The 20,743-nt window shown below is 43.6% G+C and overlaps 1 protein-coding gene across 1 annotated transcript in view; it reads left to right on the forward strand.

Annotated features, from left to right (window-relative positions):
- Positions 1-20,743, forward strand: part of CD2AP (CD2 associated protein) — a 442,106-nt gene that overhangs the window by 382,467 nt on the left and 38,896 nt on the right. The window contains 1 exon segment of the mRNA XM_030198789.1: positions 17,155-17,270. Within this exon segment, the coding sequence (XP_030054649.1) occupies positions 17,155-17,270 (116 nt within the window).

Raw genomic sequence — 20,743 nt, forward strand, 5'->3', positions numbered from 1 at the left:
GTTCCTTCAGGCAAGGACCCTGGTGGGGAGCAGAGCAGGAAAGGAAGAGGAGCAGTGGCCTGTTCAGCGTGCCGCATGGTCTCCCATAGCACCTGTTTGTGCAGGGTTTGCAAGGAGGTAAGGCCCAGTTCTGGGGAGGAGCTGGACTTGGGTTCCTTCTTTCTCTGAGGAGCCACTGGTGATGTTGCGGCAGGATGCCTCGGGGGCTTCAGCAACTCCGTTTTCGCCAGAATTTGTGCTGCTGCTCCATCAGGCTTATTGCCTGAAGAGAGGAATTTCTCCTGATGTTGCAGCGGGTTCTCCAGCCCCTCCTCCACGGATGGGCCCTTGCGGTCTGCAGTTGAGGCAACTGGGTCCAAGAGGCCGCATGTGGCTAGCGTGGAGGATCTGGGCAGGTTCTCTCCCTTGGTTCAGACCCTCCATTAGAGGCGGAGGAGGGAGAGTTTTGGGACGCAGGATGGATGAATCTTCTGAAGCTCCCTTAGGTGAAGATCCTTTGGTAGTATGCATTTTTAGAAGGCAAGAGCTGCCCTCCCTTTTGGCGGAGGTACTTCAGTTGCTTAAATTGTCAGAAGATCCACCTTAGGTGTCCCAGAAGTGGACCCGCTTCTTAAGGGGGTTCGTAGACCTCCAGAAACCTTTCCTTATCATGAGGATTTGAAGGAACTGGTGGAGGCGGAATGGCTTGTTCCCGATTCGCTTTTACGAATCAGCTGTGCCATGGCTTGCCTTTATCAGCTCTTTTAGGCAGAACTGGAGATCTTTCGGGTCCCCAAGGTGGACGTACTAGTTACAGCAGTCACCAAGAAGTCGACTATCCCTCTTGAAGGTGGGGCATCTCTCAAGGACCCGCAGGATCACAGTTTGGAGGCTTTGTTGAAGCGCTCCTTCAAGGTTTCTGCCTTGCCCTTGCAGATGGCCATCTGCGTGAGATATCTGGCTCGGGGTTGTTTTCGTTGGGCTGAGCGTCTCCCCGATGTTCCAGCAGACTCCTCATTCGACAGCCAATGTCATTAATCTGGAGATGGGCACCGCCTTTCTTGCGGATGCCATGTATGACTTGGTTTGGGCCTCTGCGAAGAGTCTGGCACTGGTAGTGTCGGAACATTGCTTCTTGTGGCTCTGTCACTGGACAGTAGATGTAGCATCCAAAGTACGTCTGAATCAGCTTCCTTTCCAGGGTAAGCTTCTGGCGATAAGTTGGAGAAACTTGTCAAGAGTCTGGGCAAGTCCAAAGGGGCTCGGCTTCCGGAGTATAGGTCCCACTTGGCTTCCCCGTCTGCGGCCCGAGGGCGCCTCAGGGAGGCTTGCAGATACAGGCCAGGTAGAGGTGCTGGTTGTCAGTGTGCTCAGTTCTGGAATAGAGGTCAATCCTTTTGCGGAAACTGTAGAGGAGGAGGTGCCGGGGGTCCAGCAGTGCCAGAACCTCCCAGTGAAGATGCGGGGGCCCAGTCTCCGGTTCTGGCTGTAGGAGGCAGGCTTCAGCTGTTTTATTGGAGCCAGATCCGGGTAACTTCAGACCACTGGGTCTTGATATAGTCAGGTACGGCCGGGTATTCCCTGGAGTTTTGCCATGTGCTTCCAGATGCCTTTTTCGTTTCTCCTTGCAAGTCACCGCTCAGGGCCATGCGTCAGACCCTGGTTCTTCTTCTGGCTCTGTGGGCCATGGTTCCCATTCCAGGCGACAGAGGTTCTGACAGATATTCCATTTACTTTGTTATGCCCAAGAAGGAGGGGGCCTGGTGTCCAATTCTGGACCTGATAAAAACTCCAGTACTGTACATGTGACTTGTCAATGCCTTGTGAATGTTTTTGTTCCTGATTGCTCTTCTTCAGTGAAACATGATGGAATCAACTGCAAAATGGATGTGCACAATGTACAGTTCTAGTTTTCTCCGTGAACTGGAAAGGTGAAAATTTAACGTTATGCCATTTTGTATAAAGAGTTTTGTGTATCTTTTGTTCCAGTCAATAATGGGAATCTTGAAATTTCTACTTTACTGGCAGCTAGCATTTCAAATTGTTTACCATACTGCAGGTCGAGGCAAAAAAAAGTAACCACCTACAGTTTTTTTGCTGTCTTCTCAGCAACCACTTTGCAATTTCAACATAAAATTTTTCAATTTTATTTGTTGTTACAATCTACATTTTGTGCGAGATTGTCCTACCCTTATCCCTTATTTGTCCTGTCTGTCCTGATTTAGATTGTAAGCTCTTTTGAGCAGGGACTGTCTTTTCTTCATGTTCAATTGTGAAGCGCTGCGTACGACTGGTAGCGCTATAGAAATGATGTGTAGTAGTAGTAGTAAAGAGGGTGAATGGTGCTTTCAGGTGTTGCTCTTCCGCATGGTGACTCTCAAGTCGGTTATCGTGGCAGTTCAGCCGGGGGAGTTTCTCATGTCCTTAGATCTTACAGAGGCATACCTTCACATTCCTATTCTTCTGGACCATCAGAAGTTTCTTCACTTTGCAGTCCTGGGAGATCACTTCCAGTTTCGAACAATGCCCTTCGGGCTTTCTACAGCGCCACAGACCTTCTCCAAGTTGATGCTGGTGGTAGCGGCTCAGTTGCGTCAGGCGGGGATCTTGGTGCATCCCTACCTGGTCGATTGGTTAATGGGGGCAAAGTCGGCAGAGGAAAACCGGAGAGCCTCAGGTCAAGTGGTTTCTTTCTCCAGCAGTTGGGATGGATTGTCAATGAATCCAAGAGCTCGCTAGTTCCCTCTCAGTCCTTGGAATTCCTGAGAGTGTGTTTCAATACACGCGAGGGCTTGGTGCACCTTCCGGCAATGCGTATCCTGAAGATCCATTTCTGGTTGTGTTGGTTGCTGGCGATCCAGGCTCCATCAGTGTGGGATATTTTGTAGGTGCTGGGGTCTATGGCGGCGCCCATCGAGGTGGTGCCGTGGGCACGGGCACAAATGAGGCCTCTTCATGCGGCCCTCTTGGCTCACTGATCCCCTCAGGTGGACTCTCTGTCATGCAGAGTTTCTCTCCGTCATCCAGTGTGACTCAGCCTTCAATGGTGGCTGGATTGTTAACTGAGTTGGGTCATGCCCCTCAACGCTTCGGACTGGGTGTTAGTAACAACGGATGCCAGCCTGACTGGGTGGGGAGCACATTGTCAGGGACAAGTTGCTCAGGGCTCCTGGTTGGCAGAGGAGTCTCACTGGTCCATCAATCGGCTGGAAACCATGGCAATTCATCTTGCTCTGTTGCATTTTCAGCCGATGCTCCTATTTCGCGATGTCCAAGTTCTCTCCGACAATGTGACAGCAGTTGCTTACATCAGTTCTCAGGGGGGGACCAGAAGCTCTCTTTTAGCACAGGAGTTGGCGTTGATCATGACCTGGGCGGAACAGAATGGCTTCTCTTGGCAGTACATGTTGAGGGAGCATCCAACCTACAGGCGGATTATCTAAATCGGCATCATCTGGATCCAGGAGAGTGGGCATTAGCCCCGTTCACCTTTCAGCTCATTGTCGATCAGTGGGGCACCCCAGTAATGGATCTGATGGCCACGGCAGAGAATGCCAAAGCTCTGCGGTTTTTCAGCCGCAGAACGGAGCTGTTGTCAGAGGGTCTCGATGTGTTGGCACAGCCCTGGCCTTATCGAGTCCTCTTGTTTGTGTTTTCTCCATGGCCACTCATCAGTTGGGATCTTCAGCATATCCAGGGTCACGTTGGTCACGTGATACTGGTGGCTCCCGATTGGCTGCGTTGACCATGGTATGTGGATCTCGTGCGATTGGAGGTGGACGCTTTGCTTTCTCTTCCGTCGAAGGAGGGTCTGTTGGTTCAGGAACCCGTCCGAATGCCCGACGTAGCTCAATTTTCGCTTACAACATGGTTGTTGAGCGGGCACAACTGTTGATGAAGAGCTACTCGGTTGCGGTGGTGCTTACCCTTCTGAGTTCCAGGAAGCGGTCCACTTCCTTGGCTTATGTTTGGGTTTGGCGTGCTGTTTTTTTTTAGGCTTGGTGCGAAGAGCGGAAGGTGTCGCCATTGAGGACCTCCGTTGGTCATCTACAAGAATTTTTACAGGGAAGTCTGGAGAAAGGATTGTTGCTGTCCGCCCTTCGGGTTCAGTTGGCGGCGCTCGTGTGCTTTCGGGTCCGCTTCAGGGGAAATTGTTAGCCCTTCATCTGGATGTCTCTTGTTTTTTTCTAGGGGGTTAAGCGATTGCAGCCTTCCGTGCGCCCGGTGGTCCCTCCCTGGGACTTGAATTTGGTGCAGTCGGCTTTGGTTCAAGCTCCATTTGAGCCCTTAGGGCAGGCTACGCTTAAGGTGATCTTTTTGGTGGCTATCACTTTGGTGCAGCATATTTCTGAGTTGCAGGCTCTGTCCTCTCATGAGCCATTTCTGGTCCTTACCAAGGAGAAGGTGTTGTTAAAGACGGTTCCTTCCTTTCTTCCTAAGGTGATTTCTCCATTTCATGTCAACCAGTCTATTTCCTTGCCTTCCTTCCTGGGGGATGAGTCCCCTCGGTTGTATAAGTTGAATGTTCGTCAGGCGTTGCGGTGCTATTTGCATCGGACAGCCGACTTTCGGAAGTCCAACCGCCTCTGGGTCTTGTTCGGGGGACCTAGAAAAGGGGAGGTGGCTTCCAAGGCTTCCATCACGCGTTGGATCAAGGAGGCAATTTCTTCTGCGTACCTGCTGCCGGGGAAACAGGTGCCCGCTGTTCTTCGGGTGCATTCTACGCATGCAAGTTTCTTCCTGGGCACAACACACTCTCATTCTGCCACAGGACATTTGTAAGGCGGCGACTTGGTCCTCACTGCATTCCTTTGTCAAACATTACAGGTTGGACATGCAGGCACGACAGGATGCTTCCTTTGGGGCGTCCATCTTGTTCCGGGGGTTTTCCCATCCTCGGTGAGTACTGTTATGGTTCTTCCCACTCATAGGGAATAGTCTGGAGAAGACGATAATGAAGGAGAAATTAGGTCTTACCTGCTAATTTGTTTTCCTTGAGTCTCTCCAGACCATTCCCGAGCCCACACAGGAACAGTGGGATTGTTGAGATTTCTTCCGTCTGGGATTGCAACTGCATCTGTGTTTTTTTTATTAAAGTTTGTTCCAGTTATTCTTTTTGGTGCCCTTTTCCTTCTGGGGAGCTCCTTCTGGAAGCTCAATTTCTGGTGGTGTTTTAAGTGTTCAGTTCCTTGTGGTTGAAGATTTTTTTAGGTGTTGCTTGGCTATTCGAACTACAGAGCAGGTCAGGGTTGCATAGTCCCGTATACAGGAGCACTGTCAGTAATTCTCAGTCTCCCTCTGCTAATAGGAGTGCATATTATCCACTCGTAGGGAATGGTCTGGAGAGCCTCAAGGAAAGCAAATTAACAGGTAAGACCTAATTTCTCCATATGGGTCTATTGCTAGTTAAGAATTTGAGTAATATAATAGTACAGTATATCCATCAGCATTGAGTACCATTGCTGACAAATAAGATCTGTTAACTTGCTCAGCCCTGTTTAACAAGGACAGTAGATACTGAATGGATATTTTACATCAGACATATGACCTTTCAAAACTGAATAACCTACATAAGTAATGCCATACTGGGAAAAGACCAAGGGTCCATCGAGCCCAGCATCTGGTCCACGACAGCGGCCAATCCAGGCCAAGGGCACCTGGCAAGCTTCCCAAACGTACAAACATTCTATACATGTTATTCCTGGGATTTTGGATTTTTCCAAGTCCGTTTAGTAGCGGTTTATGGACTTGTCCTTTAGGAAACTGTCCAACCCCTTTTTAAACTCTGCTAAGCTAACCGCCTTCACCACATTTTCCGGCAATGAATTCCAGAGTTTAATTACACGTTGGGTGAAGAAAAACTTTCTCCGATTTGTTTTAAATTTACTACACTGTAGTTTAATCGCATGCCCCCTAGTCCTAGTATTTTTGGAAAGCGTGAACAGACGCTTCACATCCACCTGTTCTACTCCACTCATTATTTTATATACCTCTATCATGTCTCCCCTCAGCCGTCTCTTCTCCAAGCTGAATAGCCCTAGCCTCCTTAGTCTTTCTTCATAGGGAAGTCGTCCCATCCTCGCTATCATTTTAGTCGCCCTTCGCTGCACCTTTTCCAAATCTACTATATCTTTCTTGAGATGCGGTGACCAGAATTGAACACAATACTCAAGGTGCGGTCGCACCATGGAGCGATACAACGGCATTATAACATCCTCACACCTGTTTTCCATACCTTTCCTAATAATACCCACCATTCTATTCGCTTTCCTAGCCGCAGCAGCACACTGAGCAGAAGGCTTCAGCGTGTTATCGACGACGACACCCAGATCCCTTTCTTGGTCCGTAACTCCTAACGTGGAACCTTGCATGACGTAGCTATAATTCGGGTTCTTTTTTCCCACATGCATCATCACCTTGCACTTGCTCACATTAAACGTCATCTGCCATTTAGCCACCCAGTCTCCCAGTCTCGTAAGGTCCTTCTGTAATTTTTCACAATCCTGTCGCGATTTAATGACTTTGAATAACTTTGTGTCATCAGCAAATTGAATTACCTCGCTAGTTACTCCCATTTCTAAATCATTTATAAATATATTAAAAAGCAGCGGTCCTAGCACAGACCCCTGAGGAACCCCACTAACTACTCTTCTCCATTGTGAATACTGCCCATTTAACCCCACTCTCTGTTTCCTGTCCTTCAACCAGTTTTTAATCCACAATAGGACATTTCCTCCTATCCCATGACCCTCCAATTTCCTCTGTAGCCTTTCATGAGGTACCTTGTCAAACGCCTTTTGAAAATCCAGATACACAATATCAACCGGCTCCCCTTTGTCCACATGTTTGTTTACAGAACAAAAAAAAAGCAAAGATCTCCACAGAAATGGCAAATCAGAAGAAAAAAAAGCTGATCAAAAAAAGACAAAAAAATAGAACAGGAGGGTAACAGAAGAAGTGGTTTATTACAGTTACCCGACGTGGCCACTTTCGCCCTCAGGCTGCGTCAGGGGTAAAAAAAACTACAAAATAAAAACACATAATGAGTAAAACATAAACTTCACCATTGTATATTTGATAATAAAACATATCTAAAAACACTATCACATCAATAAAAATAAAAACCAGATCAGAATCTAAAAACATAATACAATAAAATATAATATCAAATCAATATCAGTTAAAAACATTCAGATTAAATATGCATGCAATAAAATAATAATTTTAATACAAGACATGATATCAACACAAAATATAATAATATCAACACTAAATGTATATCAATAGAACTGCATCGGACAGATAGGTGGAGATATACAACACTAAAATAACTGAATGACCATACATACTAAATATCACCTACCTAATAGGGGTAAAAAGCAAAGTGAACCCCTAAAAGTAGTCATACAACCACCTAAAAAATACAAATAAAATAAATAAATAAATCTCACAATGCTTGGCCTCAATTGCCATCTTTTATGCACATTCAATGATCTAAAAATATTGAAATTAATATTCACTTTGTTAAAAAGTGAGAATCAGTGGGTTTCCATGTTCTAATAGATAGCAACTCAAATCAATAGAAATTGATACAAAGTACCTAAAAACATCATACTGTTTTATGACAATCACATGTATCCTGATGATGATATCATTCAAAAGAACTCCACAGTGGCCATGAAAAAAACTGATTACAACTCACAGGCAATCCAGCACTCATTGCTGTTGTTTGAATGTACAAACATCAATTGAAATTGTGCTGTTGCAACGCACCAAACATACTTACCCTGATACTTGTATCATTAGAAAAAACTTTGTAATGGATGTAGCAATACTGATTCAGAGGCGCTCAGCCAAACTCACAGGCAATCCAATGCTTTATGTTGCTATTTAAATGGGTGGATATCCATACATAAACCCTAATGATTTTAACATTAGAAAGAATTTAGCAATCCCACTCAGCACAACTGGCATGTAATGCAGTGCTCTTTACTAATACTTGAATAGGTAGATATACAATCATCTGTTTCAATCATAACTGTGGCAACATCCTAAACCCCCTCTAAGTATTGAAGCTGACAGCACTAAGCTGATCAGATTACACAAACTTCAATAAAACAGACATGGAGCAACAAGCAACTGGCTTAGAAAAAATAACTGACTTAGAATTTGCATTGACAAAACATATTTAAAGCAAGCCAAACTGTTTAAACAATACACACCACCATCTAAATTCCATATGGAGTATCTTATATCTTACCTTACATAAGTGCTTCCCAAGCTTACTCAGCAAACTTCACAATGCTATGTTGACTGGCAGCGTTATAACAAACACTCTGATTAGTCCTTTAAATATCCCCTTTGAGAGTTCAAAGGTCAAAGAAAATTCTAGAACAAGAACCCACTAATCCAAATAAAAGTGTATATAAAATACTATGGACATCTCAAAAACAGATAAGTAAAAGTAAAAATGGAAAAAAACAAAAAAACTTTAAGAAACAGAGATAATTATTAAAAAAAAAAAAAATCTGTCATGTGACATTTCCAGGCAAAGGATATGGAACAAGCATTGGAGACATGTAGTAACATATACTGACCACCAGGTGGCTGATTTAGTCAAACATTGGATTGAGCAGTACATAATGGCAATCTGCTGGTAGTACTATAAAAACACTGAGAGATCAGTTTCTTGATTCAACCCAAAAGGTTTAACAGTCTTAAATCTATAAATCAAACGTTGTTCAGCTTGCATATTAATTTCAATATTTTTAGGTCATTGAATGTGCATAAAAGACGGCAATTGAGGCCAAGCATTGTGAGATTTTATTTATTTATTTTATTTTGTATTTTTTAGGTGGTTGTATGACTACTTTTAGGGGTTCACTTTGCTTTTTACCCCTATTAGGTAGGTGATATTTAGTATGTATGGTCATTCAGTTATTTTAGTGTTGTATATCTCCACCTATTTGTCCGATGCAGTTCTATTGATATACATTTAGTGTTGATATTGTTATATTTTGTGTTGATATCATGTCTTGTATTAAAATTATTATTTTATTGCATGCATATTTAATCTGAATGTTTTTAACTGATATTGATTTGATATTATATTTTATTGTATTATGTTTTCACATGTTTGTTTACTCCTTCAAAGAATTGAAGTAAATTGGTCAGGCAAGATTTCCCCACACAAAAGCCGTGCTGAATCAGTCTCAGTAATCCATGTCCTCGGATGTGCTCTGTAATTTTGTTTTTAATAATAGCCTCTACCATTTTCCCCGGCACCGACGTCAGGACTCACCGGTTTATAATTTCCCGGATCTCCCTGGAGCCTTTTTTAAAAATGGGCGTTACATTGGCCACCCTCCAATCTTCTGGTACCACGCTCGATTTTAAGGATAAGTTGCATATCACTAGCAGTAGCTCCGCAAGCTCATTTTTCAGTTCTATCAGTACTCTAGGATGAATACCATCCGGTCCAGGAGATTTGCTACTCTTCAGTTTGCCGAACTGCCCATTACGTCCTCCAGGTTTACCGTGAAGTCAGTAAGTTTCTCCGACTCGTCCGCTTGAAATACCATTTCCGACACCGGTATCCCACCCAAATCTTCCTCGGTGAAGACCAAAGCAAAGAATTCATTCAGTCTCTCCGCTACGTCTTTGTCTTCCTTGATCGCCCCTTTTACCCCTCGGTCATCCAGCGACCCAACCGATTCTTTTGCCGGCTTCCTGCTTTTAATATACCGAAAAAAAATTTTACTACGTTTTTTTGCCTCTAATGCTATCTTTTTTTCGTAATCCCTCTTGGCCTTCTTTTTCTGCGCCTTGCATTTGCTTTGACACTCCTTATGCTGCTGCTTCTTGTTATTTTCAGACGGTTCCTTCTTCCATTTTCTGAAGGCGTTTCTTTTAGCCCTAATAGCTTCCTTCACCTCACTTTTCAACCAGGCCGGCTGTCTTTTGGAGTTCTGTCTTTCTTTTCTAATTCGCGGAATATGTATGGCCTGGGCCTATATAAAAAGAAAATAGAACTACACAAAGGGCCCTGTTTACTAAGGTGTGCTAACATTTTTAGTGCACGCTAATGCTAGACACACCCATATATTCCTAAGGGTGCTTCTAGTGTTAGTGCACACTAATTTTTAGCGCAAGCCGACATCACAGCTTAATAAACAGGGCCCAGAGTGATTTGTAAACATCAAGAAAAAAATGCAAAACATCTGCAGGTTTGCTTGCATAGTTTTGAAACTACATTTTTATGTTAATTTTCTACATCTTCTAGAATTCTGCTGAACAAAATGTGCAATAAAAACTAATATAAAGAGCACTAGAAGGCCTTCAGACCTAAAGGGTATATTATGAGTGCTGGACAAAAGTCACTCTGGGGCCCTTTTACAAAGGCGCGCTGAAAAATGGCCTTCTCTAGTGTAGATGCGTGTTTTGGCCATGCACAGAATCATTTTTCAGCACACTTGTAAAAAAATGTTTAAAATTTTTGCTGAAAATGGACATGCGGCAAAATAAAAAATTGCCGCGCGTCCATTTTGGGTCTGAGACCTTGCTGCAAACCATTGACCTCGGTCAATAATGGTCTATGCGTGTAAAATGCCGATTACCGCCTGTGCGCCAGAAAATACAAATATTTTCTGGTGCACGTAGCGGACACATGCAAAAATGAAATTACCGCAAAGGCCACACGGTAGCTGGGCGGTAACTCAAATTGATGTGCATTGGGCACGTAGGTGCGTATGCGGCTTAGTAAAGGGTCCCACTATGTTTGCAGAAGCTTTCTTCTTTAATTTTAAGCCCAATTTTGTATCTAGATTAGAAATGGAAGATCTAAGTCAGGATGTTCACAATTTCCTTCTGATTTTACAAAAAGCACACTGTGTGGATCCTTTTGTAAATTATGAATAGAGCAGCAGGAAATATTTATTTTCCTAAAGGTACAGCAAGAGCAACAATTTTAGAAAAAGATGTACAAAAAGAGCAATATCACTCAGGTGGATCTGCGTCAGGGGTCTCAAATTCTAAATTCTCAAGTTTGCAAGAAGAAAGAATCCTGGTGCCACTGTACTGGATACCAAATAGCCTTGTCAATGCTATGAGCTACGTGAAGGAAGCAGTGAAAAAAAGCGTTAGAGACTTCGCCAGCTGTTTGACGGAGTCTCCAGTGCTTTTTTTCATTGCTTCCTTCATGTAGCTCATAGCTTTGACAAGGCTATTTGGTATCCAGTACAGTGGCACCAGGATTCTTTCTTCTTGCAAACATGAGAATTTAGAATTTGAGACCCCCTTTTACTAAGGCGCGCTCACGTTCTTAGCGCACGCTAAATGTGGGCGCGCTAAATGTTAGAGATGCCAATGCATTCCTATGGGCATCTCTAAAGTTTAGCGCGCCCACAATTTTAGTACATTCAAAAAACGTGAGCTTGCCTTAGTAAAAGACGCCCTGAGACCCCTGACGCAGGAGGCTGTGCCCACCAAAACACGGCCTGTGTCAGGTCCAGATTTGTTGGTGCTTTTACAGTAAAGTTGTTTACATCATCTCCAAGGCTGATCGTCTTTTGTGTCATCTTCTACTCCTGCTTGGTTCTTTGGATTTTTGTATCTGCATGTCTAAGTATAGGCACATGTATATATTCTGCAAAGCCTCCTAAAGATTTTTTTTTTTTTTTTAATATTTGTAAGTTTTAAATACCAGAGTTAGGCACAATTGTTCTCTCATTCACTCTTCTATATCCCTGTCCAATACAAGTAGTTTAGTGGCCTTTATGTGTGCCCATATTTTAAAATATGTGCTGTATGAATAATCAGTCATGAAGATATATATACCGTATTTTTGTATATGCCCAGGCTTTTATTAGAAACAAAATTATTCTCTCATTCACTCTTCTAAATCCCTGTCCAATACAAGCAGTTTAGTGACCTTTATGTGTGCCCATATTTTTTAAAAAAATGTGTTGTATGCGTAATCAGGCGTGAAGATATATATACCATATTTTTTCTAAAAGCACAGGCTTTTGTTAGAAACAGTGGGTTTTCTGAAGTCTAGGGGAGGCACCATTTCCCTCCTCTACCCTCCTACCTGCAATGACCACCATTTCTCTTTTCCACTTTGCCCCATGTGGTAATTGGCATTGTTGTCCTTCATTCCCCCCTCCCCCAGTGATGACTGGATCTCTCTTACCTCTCCTCACGGTTATGGCACTGAGCCAACGCAAGTCCCTGAGCATCGCTCAAAGCCTTGAGTATATCTGCATGTACTTAAGGCCTCGTAGAAGCCCATTTCCAGTACTCTGAGAAAAGGTGAAAGGAAATTTACAGTTATTGCAGCGGGGTGAAGAAAGCACTGCGTTTTCTGACTTTTTCTGGCATTCCCTCTCATATCTGGCCAACCCTACCTTAGAGCTGTGGTTTTGGGTATCTCTTTCCTCAAATCCTTGTCTGTTCTTGTTTCCACTGCATTCATATTATTTACAACAACCTGTTTTATCTGCTCCGTTTACCCTTGAGCTGTGCTTTTTCTGTGTTTTTATCTGCTCTGTTTATACTTGTGCCGTGCTTTGCTGTGTTTTTATAACTTTTCTATTTGATCTGATGTCTGTTAATCTGGGCATTACATTTAAAAACTGCAAAAACTCTGTTAGAGCTTTTTTATTTAAGGTGTACTGAATTCCTCTCTAGCCCTCCCCCTCCCCCACCTGGTTTCTTGTGTACAGGATTGAACAGCATAGGTGTGGCTAAAACTCCTGTATTAAGGATGTTAAGGGCCATCACATGGTCTGTTGATTCCTGCCTCTGCAGTGGTGAAACCTCACAGAGATAAGACATTTTCTGGTATTCCCTCTCATATCTAGCTAATCCTACCTTAGAGCTGTGGTTTTGGGCTTTTCTGCTTCATCTCTAAACCTTGTCTTCCCCTCATTCCAACCAGTGGTGTAGTTAAGTGGTTTAATACAGCTTTAGAGATAAGGTTCACATCTTAACACATTCTACAGATACTTAGATTTCTTCAAACCTTTTAACACAGTTCCACACAGGCAACTGGTAAATAAATTGAGTGCCCTTGGTATGGGTCCTAGAGTAACTGGGTTAAAAATTAGTTGAATGGAAGGAGACAGAGGGCAGTGGTAAATGGAGCTTGCTCTGAAGAAAGGGATGTTGTCAGTGGAGTACCGCAGGGATTGGTCCTTGGGCCTGCTTTTTTTAATATCTCTGTGAGTGATATTGCAGAAGGGCTGTCTGGTAAGGTTTGTCTCTTTGCGGATGATAACAAACTCTGCAACAGAGTGAACACCCTGGAGGGTGTGAATGACATGAGGAAGGACTTAGCGAAGCTGGAGGAATGGTCCGATATTTGGCAACTAAGATTTAATGCTAAAAATTGCAGGGTCATACACTTGGGTCACAAGAATCTGAGGGAACATTACAATATAGGGAGTGAAGTACTTCTGTGTACAAAGGAAGAGAGGGACTTGGGGGTGATTGTGTCTGATGACCTTAAAGCTTCCAAACAGGTAGAAAAAGAGCCAGAAGGATGCTTGGGTGCATAAAGAGAGGGATGACCAGCAGGAAAAGAGAGGTGATAGTGCCCTTGTATCAGTCTCTGGTGAGGCCCCATTTAGAATATTCTGTGCAGTTCTGGAGACCGCACCTATGGAAAGATATAAACAGGATGGAGTCAGTCCAGAGGGCTGCTACAAAATTGGTATGCGGTCTTGAACACAAAAAATATAGGAACAGTCTTATGAACGTCAACATGTATGCGCTGGAAGAGAGGAGATATGATAGAGATGTTTAACTATCTCAAGGGCATTAGTGTACAGGAAGAGAGCCTTTTTCAACTGAAGTAAAACTCTGGAATGAGGGGACATACGATGAAGTTAAGAGGGAATAGGCTTAGGAAGAATCTAAGAAAGTATTATTTCAGGGAAAGGGTGGTGGAAGCGTGGAATGGCCTCCCGGTGGAGGTCATAGAGTCAAGAGCCGTATCAGAGTTTAAGAAAACGTGGGATAAGCACGTGGGATCCCTTAGGAAAAGGAAGAGTTAGGGGTACAGAGGATGGGCAGACTGGATGGACCATTTGGCCTTTATCTGCTGTCATGATTCCATGTTTCTATTGCCAGTTATTTTGAATTCTCTTGGGGAGGTTGGGGCAGGGGCTATTATTAGAGGAAACTAAATTTGTCAAAAACAGGGGTTTTTTCATGCTGAAACAAGAACATGGGCCATTATTAAAGGTGTGTTATTAGAAACAATACAGTATTTAGACTGATCAAACCACACCCAGAACATATCCCCTCAGAATCTATCTCCTCTGGCATCTATATGTATAAATAGTGGCAATGAAAAGTATTTTTTTTATCATTTTACATAATTACTTTCACATTTATCACATAAATGTAAGGAAATACAGAAATTAATATAAAGAAAAAGGAAAACATTTTCTCTCAACAACATATATATTTATACAATTGTCCACAATTGGAAGATCCAAGATCAGGAAAACAATCTTAAAGAAAATAAGAAAACTCAAAATGGTTAATCTTACACTTCACATTTTCTGAGGGAGGAAGGTTAATCGGTTATTGCAGCCGGTACAGTGGTAACTGAAGGAAGTTGCTGCAGAGGATTCTTCATCTGTTTCCACAAACTCTTATAATTTCTTAGGTTCAAACAAATAAGTAATAAGGAAATAAAAACACTTACAAGGGAATCGCGCTAGGAAGGTCACACCTAGGGCAATGATTCCTGGCTTGAAAGCCAAGACTTCACACCTCCCAGTCTGCGATTCCCTTGATGTGTCAGGAAATATATTAATCTTTGGACCCAAAAAACTATCAACCATGTATCGGAAATACAATTTTAAAACATTGTTCCTATCTAAATCAAAGGCGAAAGTCACTAATAATATATCTATAACTTCTGAATTTTCCAAAATGTCAGTTAAACTTACATCTCTTTTCTCTGATAAAGAAAAATTTAAAGGAAATATAAATCACTTTAGTCACCAAAAGGTGGCTATCAGAAAGTATTAACAAAGTATCAGAGAAATATTTCTTCAAGATTTCAGTAGCTAATATATAAGAAGATATTATAGGTAAATTTATCATTCTCAAGTTGTTTTTTCTTAATTAGTTCTCCAGAAATTCCAATTTTTTACAAGAAAGATGACTATTCTTAATTACCAAATTATCTGATTTTCATAGAGAAACCATTTCCGTAATCAAAGTCTCTATTTTTATATATTGGACTTCCGCTTTATTAGATAAGTAGTAATATAAATTCTTTAACTCGCGTTCTGAAAAATTTTAAACATCTGAAGAAGAGAGTTATTCACACTCTGCAGCAGTTCCTATAGTACGTCCATTATGACATTATTGGCTTCACCAAATCCAATTTCTCCACAGAAACCGCTCTAGATATCTTCGGGGGAAGAGCTCACTCTCCAATCCCCCAGTTGGTTTATTATCCGGAGTCGATGCTGCGCCAGGACCTCCTCGGGTCACGTGAAAATCCTAACCCACTTCGGGTGTTTCCATTATTGAACTCCATAGCGAAGCAATACTGTTTCCGGGTCTTGGAGGGGTCGTGCCAACAGGGGGACTCAGTCACTCCCTCTCCACTGAGATTCGACAATAAAGCCTTGCTGTTCCACGAAGCAGGAACCGATATCCCCGACGTTATGACCCCGAATCCCTCCAAAATAGACTGAGGAGTGGTGGGAACCTCAGCCATGTTCGAGGAGGACAACACCATTGCTTTGCCTTTTCTCTTCCCCATTCTCTGGGGAGCGCGCCTTCTTCTTCAGGCATTCTGGTGTAAAACGGGAACTCAACTAGTGTACGTCCTCCCTCAACGCCATCTTGGATCCTCCAGGTTGGGACACTCTTTGTCTGGTTTCTCCTCAGAGGCCTGTCTGATATGGGTAACCCTACAGCATAGCCCTCTGAGTCATTGAAACACGGAAGCCCCTCCACCTCTGCAAGGTGGTGTCCCTTCGGAGGGGCAGTGAAAAGTATTTATCTTTGTGAGCTGTTTACATGTGTAAGTGTCACAACACTGTACTAAAATGACTTATATTTCTGTTAATTTTATTAACTTTCAGAAGCTGCAGGAAATTAAAGCCATGAGCAGAGGATGTGCTCTTCCAAATTATGGAAGCAGTTTAATTTTTATATAGGCATTTTTACCTTGCCTTTGGTCCTACTGCTGTCTAAGGATTTAATATTGGTGTGCATGCCAAAACTTTAAATTTTGTTTAGTCTTCTACGTGGTACATGGGATTTTTTTGTTGTTTAATATGGGCCTCTTAAAATATTTTTCCATATTTGGGGCACTGTTCATCAGTGGTATACCTGTTGCTCAAATAGTGCATCGTATCTATGACATGGGGAAATAAAGCCTACAGTTTTTACTGCCATTTCAGGCTAAAACCAAAATGGGAAATATCAAAAATATTACCCATGTCATTTGTAATGAGTAGACATCTCTATAATTGAAGTGCAAATGCAAGAACAGAATGACCAGAATACAATTTACAGAATTTCTTTGAACTTAAGTAGTGATATCTAATTATTTCATGTGTTACAGCAACAAAAGTGTAAAGATGGCTTCTCACCCCTTTTTTTTTAACCTTAGGCATTTTCACCAAAAATGTCTAAAAACAGTAGGAATGTCTGAAATTGAATTACGTAATATTTGAGCCTGGTTCAACAAAAAATCTATAAATCTTAAAATTCACTGGGAAAATCTGGCAGATTCCATTGAGTAATCATAATCAGAAAGAAAGTGGATCCCTGGAAATCTGTGAAATAATCAGTAGTGGTTTTCTATAGCAAAATCTACAGAATTTAATTGATAGCTCTGCAGTAGATTTCTGCCTGTGTGCTGGAAATTTTCAGTTTGCTGAACAACTTTAAGAAGAGGCTTAATGGACAAACCCACAGATTATTTGCTGTCTTGGTAAAGTGTTTTTTTTTTTTAATAAGAATGGACTAGATCCCTACTTGAAAGTGATCATTTTCCATGTTAGTGTACAACATTAATCTGTGAAATCTTTTATATTTTTTCTTAAACTTTTTCAAAGTTTCAGATCAAAATTCAACTTTTGATTTGCTGTTTGGCTACTATAAGTAATCAAGCATAATTTGTGTTCTGTTTTTCTTTAGAGCTATTGAGCTTTGATGATGTAAAGCCTACCTCAGAGAACTTATCACATCCTACTGCAAGCAGACCAAAAATGTATGGCAAGAGATTGCCTGGACGTTTCAATGGCAGTAATTCTGTAAGTGTTTCTGGTGTTTTCCTTAGGGATTGTAATACTTTCCCTAATGCTGAAAAAGTGCATATGGTAATGTATTATGTTCCATACTATTTCAGTTGAAAGGGATTACAAGTAACAGCATTTCTTTATCCTGCTAGACCAGTATGGAGAGTTGCTCCCCAAACAGTAGATGCAGGCAGAGAATGCTGACTTCAGTGAAATCACTAGCATAAGGAATGATAAAGCCTTTGAACTTGTCAGTACTTTCTGCCTCCAGCAGATGGTTGCAGCTTTGACTGATGCAGAAAGATTTTGTCATGTGGCCTGGATCCTTGGGGCATGGACTAAGGTTTGTGGCCCTGAATCGAGCTCCAGTGCCTTGGTATAAACTCTTAGGGATTGGTCTGTAGACATTTACATAATTGAGTCAAGAAAGAGCTCCTTCCAGATCTCTGACATGCAGAATCCAATCACGGTGGACCATGTTGTCTTTAGTAGTGAGGTCCTGTAGGATCCCTGCTGCGGTTGATGAGTAAGGGCCTTGTGGTACCACTAGACTCCCAGACCTTCCCCATCCTGGTTTCTCTGCTTGATGTCTGATCTCTGTAGGAATAAAGATTTATGTTTCAGAAAAAAAAATTGGATTGTCAGCAGGCTTTTGAAGCAAAGGCTATTCAAAGTTGGGAATTCTAGGGGAGTCCCCAGGAGCCTCTGAAAGGGCATGAAGGAATCACAGCAACTTCTTCGTCAGTGCCAGGCTCCGGGGGGAGGTGGGCGAAGGAGGAGGAGAGGCATGCACTGTGTCTGATTGTATCAGGTAGTCAGAGGTCTCAAGAGTCACAATGGTAGTACACCTGGTTCCTGCATCAGGGCTGTTAGTGTAGACTGGGAAAGTATGTCTCTGGCCTATGTGTAGGACAGTGCCCATAGGGCACATGGCTTTCCCTGTTCTCCCGCCTGCAGCTTGTGTGCTGCTCATGTGCCTCCCACATGACTTGTCATGGAAGTGGAAGCCAGCTGTAAAGCTAGAGGTGCTCCTACTGTGTGATAGGAACAAGTGGGTTCTGCGAAGCCTCTGTTCATTTGTAAAACTCTTCTCCAAGGACAAACAGGACATCGCTTACCACATGTGGGTGACCTGAGCACAACTTTCTGTATCCTTTTAGGTGATATGGAGAGCAAACAGCTTTCAACTGATTGCAGACTGCTGGCCAGTAATACCACCAAGTCTATCCACTGTAAACTTGGGTTGTTGATTATGTAATACCTTAAAAGCAATTGTCATCAGTTTAAATGGAATGCGCTTTCTTATCAGTAGTCAACATAAAGACTATTAGAATAATGAGAAATACTACAGACCAAGCACAGTATCATTTAGATAAGGTTTTACTTGCTTCACCAACTTCATCTTATAAAAGGCGGTTTGAGAAACCTTTATAATCTTGGGAATGCAGAGTACTCCTACAATGTCTTAGGCCCAGATGCACTAAACGTTTTTCATCGTTAAATGAGCCCTTAAGGAAGAATTTCCGATCCTTTCCATGCACTAAAGCCTATTTTTCGACGGTAGTAGCAGCTAACGAAAACGGAATGGAGATGAGCAATTAGTGTGAAAACCCCATTGAAACGACATGCACTAACCTTTTCCGATTGCCTTTACGCAGGAAAAAGGCAGGAAAACTAACGAGAGGTCTGGACCTCTCGTTAGGACAGCTCTGTGCCAGGAAAAAGTGTTAAGTGAAAAAATAAACAAACTTTGAGCCAATCCCAGCGCATTAGCAGAGCTAAAAGCGCTGTGATTGGTCCAAAGGACCTCAGAAAACACATAAAAAAATAAAAATAAAAAAAGGATCGGGAGGGGGCAAGGGCGCTCATCAGGAGCGTCCTGTACGGACGGCCTTGCCCCCCCCCCCCCCCCCCCCCGCTGCTCCCCACTTTCCGCCGCTCCCCCCACCCCGAAAAAGCAAACTTCTAGAAGCCCCTGCCCCCCTCCCTTCCTCACTACTCTCTCACCTCAGCTCCGCCTCCCGACATCCTCCGTCCGTGCCCCGCCCCCTTTTGGGGTCGTCGCCGCCATTCCCCTCCTCCATCGGGCCCCCCTTCCTCTTACCGGGCCCGTGCAGCGCCTCTCTCCTCTGTCCGAAGGCGCTGCACGGGCAAGAAGAAAGCTGAATCAGCTGATGCCTGCCTTCGCCTAGCTTCGATAGAGCGTCTTTCTCCTCCTGGGCCCGCCCCTGTCTGACGTCAGTAACCTACATAGGTTACTGACGTCAGACAGGGGCGGGCGCAGCAGGAGAAAGACGCGCCATCGCGAAGGCAGGCATCAACTGATTCAGCTTTCTTCTTGCCCGTGCAGCGCCTTCGGACAGAGGAGAGAGGCGCTGCACGGGCCCGGTAAGAGGAAGGGGGGCCCGATGGAGGAGGGGAATGGCGGCGACGACCCCAAAAGGGGGCGGGGCACGGACGGAGGATGTCGGGAGGCGGAGCTGAGGTGAGAGAGTAGTGAGGAAGGGAGGGGGGCAGGGGCTTCTAGAAGTTTGCTTTTTCGGGGTGGGGGGAGCGGCGGAAAGTGGGGAGCAGCGGGGGGGGGGCAAGGCCGTCCGTACAGGACGCTCCTGATGAGCGCCCTTGCCCCCTCCCGATCCTTTTTTTATTTTGATTTGGGAGCCATGTGCTTGCGATTTGACTGTGTTTTGAACGTTTCTGGCATGCGCAGAGCAGCCAGCATAACGCTTGGCTGCTTTGCGCATGCTTTACGAGCCGATTACCGACGGGGATTGGTGCATCGTTCTTTCCAATACCGCACCAAACTTTTTGGGGCTGTGTTTTTGGAGCATGCTTCGTTATTTGAAATTCGGTAAGGGTTTTAACGTTTCTGATTTTTTTACGTTTGCTTGATGCATCTACCCCTTAGAGTCTTTAGAGAGAGAATGACTGAATTTGCACTTTATAATCAGATACTGAATGCTGAATAGTGACATATAAGTAGGACCATGTATGTCATGTAGGTCAATATAGTCTCATGGATGGCTAGGCATAGTGCTACAGTAGTGCTTCAGTTACTTTGCTCCTAAAGGGTGCATTGGTCCCTATGGCTGCTACGCACCTATCAGACACTGGAAGTGGTCATACGAGCAGATCTCCACCTTCCTCAATGCTGACCATTATGAAGGGCCTCAGGAGTGGTTACCATCAAACCTGATACTGAGGACACATGGAGATTCAACGTCGTCCTCATCAGCACCAAGAAGCATCGATGACTGGCATCTGGCAAATGCCAAGAAGCATCGGTATCAATCCCCCTCAAAGCTTGGTGCAGGGGGCACCAAGGGATCCAGTCCCCAAGAAGCATTGGCACCAGGAGAGTGCTTTCCCTTCATTGTGGAGGTGCTAACACACAGGTCTCCATGAATCCAGGACCAGGCACCCACACTGACCCCCAATAATTCAGTAGTCTGCTTCTTCGTCGATGCCCCAGCTTTTCCCGATGGTGG

Source organism: Microcaecilia unicolor, chromosome 3 (genome assembly GCF_901765095.1).
Source record: "Microcaecilia unicolor chromosome 3, aMicUni1.1, whole genome shotgun sequence".
In the NCBI taxonomy this organism is placed as follows: domain Eukaryota; kingdom Metazoa; phylum Chordata; class Amphibia; order Gymnophiona; family Siphonopidae; genus Microcaecilia; species Microcaecilia unicolor.